This window comes from Calonectris borealis, chromosome 30 (genome assembly GCF_964195595.1).
Source record: "Calonectris borealis chromosome 30, bCalBor7.hap1.2, whole genome shotgun sequence".
Lineage (NCBI taxonomy): Eukaryota > Metazoa > Chordata > Aves > Procellariiformes > Procellariidae > Calonectris > Calonectris borealis.
Window position 1 is genome coordinate 2,486,194 of NC_134341.1, and position 5,916 is coordinate 2,492,109.

The 5,916-nt window shown below is 44.6% G+C and overlaps 1 protein-coding gene across 1 annotated transcript; it reads left to right on the forward strand.

Moving 5' to 3' along the window:
- Positions 1 to 443: 443 nt before the first annotated feature.
- LOC142073743 (keratin, type II cytoskeletal 8-like) lies at positions 444 to 5,572 on the forward strand. The gene is given in 7 exon segments (XM_075133888.1): positions 444 to 1,184; positions 2,648 to 2,865; positions 3,544 to 3,604; positions 4,222 to 4,317; positions 4,665 to 4,829; positions 4,915 to 5,040; positions 5,348 to 5,572. Coding segments are annotated over 7 exon segments (1,632 nt in total).
- The last annotated feature ends 344 nt before the right edge of the window (positions 5,573 to 5,916 follow it).

Genomic DNA, 5,916 nt, shown 5'->3' on the forward strand with positions numbered 1-5,916 from the left:
GGGTGGATATACTGGGAATGAGAGAAAAGAGAGAATGGGAAGGTAAGGAGCTGTGGTCTTTGCTGTCTGTAGTAGGTACTCCTGGAGATGTGGTGAAGCAAGGTGAGCCACCCCCAAGTCAATACGAGGACAATATCAGTTTTCGTTATCGATTTCTGTCTCATGAAATGAAATGCCAAAAGAGGTGGGGAAATTTGAGAGAGAACAAACCGTGGTGATGTGCATGGATAACTGTGCGAGCTGTAATTAGTGATGGAGGGCAGGCTAAGGAGATAAAGAAATCTCATCTGGGCAAAGCTCATGAGTCAAGCAGGATTGGGGAATTTCACAATTCCTCCACTGGTGTGTGGTGTTTACTCTGACCTCTCTTCAGGCAGCCATTAATTGCTGCCTGATGAACCAAACCTAATAACAACATTAACAGACCTGCTAATTACCACGGAATGGAGACTAACTCCTCCAGAACGTATAAAGGAGAACTTCCGTCACCCCCACCAGAGGAGCTGAGGATTCTTCACTCTCATTTCTCCTCCTGTTTTACAACCTTCCCCACCTGCTCTCTTGTCTTCTCCTAAGGCTCTGAAAGCGACGCTATGAGCCAACATTTCTCCAGATTTGGGGATGGGAATTTCAGTTCTTCTTCTGCTCACAGTGGCACACTGGGTGGTGGGAGAAGTTCATCTGCCGTAAGCCACTGGGAAGACAATAGAGGAGAAGAAAGATACAGTGGTTATGGGTATGGTTATGGCAGCAGGAGTCTCCACAACCTTGGTGGGTTTAGGAATGTTTCTCCTTCTGGTGGAGGCTATGGAGGAGAAGGAAGAGGATATGGGAGGTGCCTGGGATTTGGTGGTAGGAGACATCTTGATAGGGGCTTTGGTAGAAGAGGATATTTTGTGGGAGCTTTTCAAGGTGGTGAAGCAGGGCTTGGTAGCATGTGTGGAAGAAGTTCAGGCAGGGAGGTGTTTGGAGGAGGCCTTGGTAGAAGTGCCTTTGGTGACCAAGGGGCTGGACAGGGTTTTGGGCAGGCTGGTGTTAGCAGAGGCATCGAGGAGGTCCATGTCAATACCAACCTGCTGAGGCCAATACAAGTACAAGTTGACCCCGAGTTCCAGAGAGTGCGGTCAGATGAGAAAGAGCAGATTAAGGCTCTCAACAATAAATTCGCATCATTCATCGATAAGGTGAGTCCCTGTTCTCTTTTTCACTTGTTTTCTGGGAAGGGGGAAATAGAAGAGGTGCTGCTCTGCCTGTGTGAGTCCTGGGGACACCTTTACGTTGCATCTTCTCGCCCCCAAAATCACAGCGTTGGCTGGATTCCCTTATGCTGGTGTGAAGTCCTTAATAGCGTGCTATAAACGCCGCTGCATGAATCACTTACGCTTAGCCCTGGGATAAGTATCTCTGAGTCGTCTTTTGTGGCAGGACAATAACAAACTACTGGGATGTCACTCACACATTAACTCACTTCTCTTTTGAGGAAAAGGGTTTCTGCATGGCTAGTGGTACTCTGGTTCCTGGGAATTGTGGATGCTACTAGGAAAAATGGGTGATGGACTTGGACGTCCTTGATGTGTTCTGTTTTTTTTTTCTCAAGCAAAGCAAAATGTCGCATTTCTCCAAATTACAAAAAAATTACGCCTTTGCTTGGAGGTCCTAGCACCTTTCAGGTGGCCAGTGGCACCCACATCTTTCTTCTTTACCTCTTTCTCGGTTTACACTACAATACTTTTACCTCTGTCTGCAGTCTTGTCTTCTCTTTTGTTTCTACTCACAGGAACAAAACAGCCACAAAAAAACACTTCCACCCACGCAGACCTGACATGTGCCTTTGTTTGGGTGGTGACATGTGTCTCTGCATAGGGTGGAAGCTTGTATTATCTGTTACACGTGAAGACTTAAGGGCTTCTTGTATTACCCTCCAGAAAAAGTGTTGGTTTCAGCCAGAAGTTTTAAGCATGCTTAGACCTATTTTTTTTTGGTTGGGGTTTTTTGTTTGGTGTTTTTTTTGTTTGTTTGGGGTTTTTTGTTTGGTTTTTTTTTTGTTTGGGCTTTTTCTGGGGTTTTTTTTTTTTTGAAACCTTCTGGATGTCAGGTTCCAGGTTATAACCTGTTCAGTGTCCCAGCTGAAGAGATGTTTTCCCTCTGGTTTCCAAAAATACCGGCTCTGCATGTTACAGAACATGGTCTTTCTGACCTTCTTCCCCAAGGCAAGGTATATCTAGGAAGAGAGTGGTCCTGTGTGGTCTTCTGAGAGGGGGCTAACTCTTCTCATGTATTTGGGTGTCTAAGGTACTTCAGAAACAGCTGAAGTCTCCCTTCACCCCAATCATCCCCCTAAATATTGTGCATTTAAGGGATGAAAAGCCAGCAAAGATTTCAGTATCAGCTTTGAGAAGCAGCAGCAAAATCACACCCTTCTTATGCAACAGATTGGGGAAAAAAAGAGGTGTCCCCCCTTTAGCCTAAGCTGTCTCACGTTTTAGTACCAGTGTTACTACAGTCGGTCCCACCTGCTGAAACTTCTAGATGTCACTGCATTGGAAATATGAATTAGGATTTGTTTTGCTGTAGGGACTAATGCTGATGTCGGTGTTTCCCCCAGTGCTTTCCAGTGGCTGAGACGCTCTTCTGCTTTGCCTTTCAGGTTCAATGTCTTGAGCGGCAGAACCAGGCTCTGATGGCCAAATGGGAACTTCTGCAGCAGCAAAGTGCCCAACCAGAAGAGAGCAGAAATATTGCCTCTTTCTTCCAATCTTACATCAGCAACCTGCAGAGGCAGCTAGAAACGCTCCAGAACCAGAAGGAGCAGCTGGATCCGGAAGCGTATAATATGCTTCAGCTCGTTGAAGATTATAAAAAGAGGTGAATAATCACAAGTCTGGGAAAAAGCGTACTGGAACTTTCCAAGGCAATGCTAATCATGCCCTGGGATGGCATAGCTTAGCTTCGCACCTTCAAGAGTTTTGTAGCCGCTATAGCACCCTGCAGTAGGTTCATTATGGGACTTTGATGCTGGGAGACTAAAGCAGATTTGGTGAGGGTAAAGCCCAGAACAGTAAGAGGAAAATCAAAAGCCCTGTCGCTCTATCCCTCTCTTCTCCTGTCCTCCTTCATGGCCTTCCTCCCCTGAGCAATGAGTAACACAGGACTCCTTACTCCTGCTGGTAGTTGTGGAGTTGTGGTCAACCTGGAGAGTGGGGAGGGGAGGGACAGAGCTGAGCAGTGGGGTCAAGTTGACCCCACTTCTTCTGGCTTAGCTGCACCCAAAAGACAATATACGTCCACAGCTCTGAAAAATGGGAAGTTTAGTTCAGAATTACAGGGTTGTTAGAACTGATCTGTACCTATCACATTTTGTTGGCTAATTTAGCATATAGTTTTGCAGAGGGTTTGCAATTGCCTTTGCAGTTGCCAGAAATTGCAGTTAAATGAAAACTTGACACATTCCCTTTTTGGATGATTCCCTTTGGTTTCTGATCCACTTGACTGAAAAAGTAAGATAGGCAATAAGCTACCTATTTCTTTTCTCTGCTGCAACAGATTCGAAGACGAGATCAACAAGCGCGCGTCTAAAGAGGAGGAGTTTGTGGAGCTTAAAAAGGTGAAGTTATCCAAGACACTGAGCTAAATTAAAGCCTCAGAAATAAAGCAATAACTGGATAGTTGCTGAGGTTTTCAAAAGTGAGGTCTTTGCTTAGCTTCGTCTAACTTTCCTCTAACTGAAGTCATTGAAAATCTGAGCTTTTTACTGCAAGACTGGGGAGAAATAATTTCCTCTAGAGACTGAATCGGTCCTTTATAAGATTAATATCTAAAAAGTGCTGGTCTTTCTCTATTCACTCAATCACAACCTAGGTGAGACATCGTTATTAGGAGTTAAATAATGTCTATAGACAGCTCAGATAGGAGAATAGAAAATTTAGGCAACTTTTTATTAGAAGAATTAATGAAATCTATGTTTCTACATTTTGCATTTTCTCCAGAACACATTTATTGCCACAGCTATTTTGCTTATTCCCGAGCCATTCTTTTCTTCTAAGAGTTAAAAACTTTCCCTTTGTTCCAATTGCTTTTCAAATGAAATCTGAGATTCGTGGGCCATTATTTGACTCCAGGAATGAAGGCTTTAAAGAAATGTACCAAGTCTTGCAAGAATTGCATTTCAGTGGAGAATTTGGATCAAAGAAATACAAATATGCCTATGGCTTTTTTTTACAGGAACTGGACAGTGCCTACATGGGAAAAATAGAGTTTGATGTTCGGGTGGAAATACTGAGGCAGCAGCTTGAGTTCCTCAGATGCTTACATGAAGCTGTGAGTATGCTTCTCAGATTAAAAACTTACCCCCAGGTCTTGAAGGACATGTATGTTTTGGAGGTTCCCAGAAACTTTGCCTGAATAGGACTTTTCCTGTGGAGAGTGAATCATCCTTGGCCTTTGGTCTTGTAAAGCCCTTTTTAATCTGTGAGTGAAAAGGTGTGTCACGAAGGCTGGAAGAGACATTTGAAAATTAAAACTGGTGGTGGAACAATAGGACCTGGGGGATGCCGGTAGGGAAGTTCCAGTGAGTAACTGGCCCGAGGGTCCCATTTCTTTCCTCATAACAGGACCTGGACTGCTCACGTGGACTGTTAAAACCCAAAATCTTGTTTTCCTTGCAGGAGCTGTCCCAGCTGCAAACAGTGATTGGCAACACCAACGTCATTCTGTCCATGGACAACCATAGAGAATTGAACATGGATGGCATCATTGAAGAAGTCAGGCAGGAGTATGAGACAATTGCTCAGAGAAGCAAAGCTGAAGTAGATGCCATGTATCGGGGCAGGGTGAGTAGACATCAACGAGGTAGGGAGGCAAGTCTGCTCAATGGAAAAGAAACCAAAAATGTCTGTTCTCTTCTCTGCACATCAGTACCAGGACCTTGAGAACATGTGGGTAAATCAACGTGAGCAGCTGAGGAACAGTTATCAGGAAATCCAGGAACTTACCAGGCAGATCCAAAGACTACAACCAGAAATTGAAATTGCAAGGAAGAAGGTAAAGCTGATACTTTCCAACGTGACTGAACTATTTAAGTCACTTTCACATGGGGACTCCGTGCAGTATAACGTAGCCTGGCCTTTGGAGGCAAACCTAGGGATGATGTTTTCTCTTCAAAACGAAGCAGATTTAGATTTTGGCTGTCTACATGGGGATTTAATTTGGGTTAATTTACCCAGCCTAATGTATCTTCTGAGTTCTGTCATTGAGGCAGGTCCTTTAATTTCCAAGGACTGCCGGAAGGGTTTGAAAATCCCGGTCCCATTGAAGGGAAATGGACACATTCTGTTTGTGCCCTCCGCAGAATGCCAGCCTCCAAGAAACCATTAAAGATGCTGAGCAGCGTGGGAGCTCTGCCATCAAAGATGGCCAGCAAAAGCTTCAGGAGTTGGAAAATGCCCTGCAGCAGGCCAAAGATGATCTCTCTCGCCTTCTTCATGATTATCAGGAGCTCCTGAACGTGAAATTGGCCCTGGATATTGAAATTGCCATGTATAGATCCCTCCTTGAGGAGGAAGAGACCAGGTAGGTGCAAACTATTCATCCCTGTACAAAGCAATGCGGCCCATTCTTCAGTCTTCGATCTCCAGGATGAATTACTGCCTGGAAGGAGTCACCTCTTTCATTGGCTTACCGATAGAGCCTGGCCTGACTTTTACTTTTACTGGACGCGTTATCTCATGATCTCACTTTTCCTTCGCAGGATACAGGAAGGCTCACCAGCCACAATCTGTAAGTACCTCAAGGCTTTGCTTTGCTTTAAGAGCGCTGTCAACATTCTGTTGTCTGTGGTACTTAACACCTCCCATCAGAACAACCTATCTTAGTCTCCTAGGGAAATGAAGCAAACGTTAGCCTCTTGTGAGTGTGTGT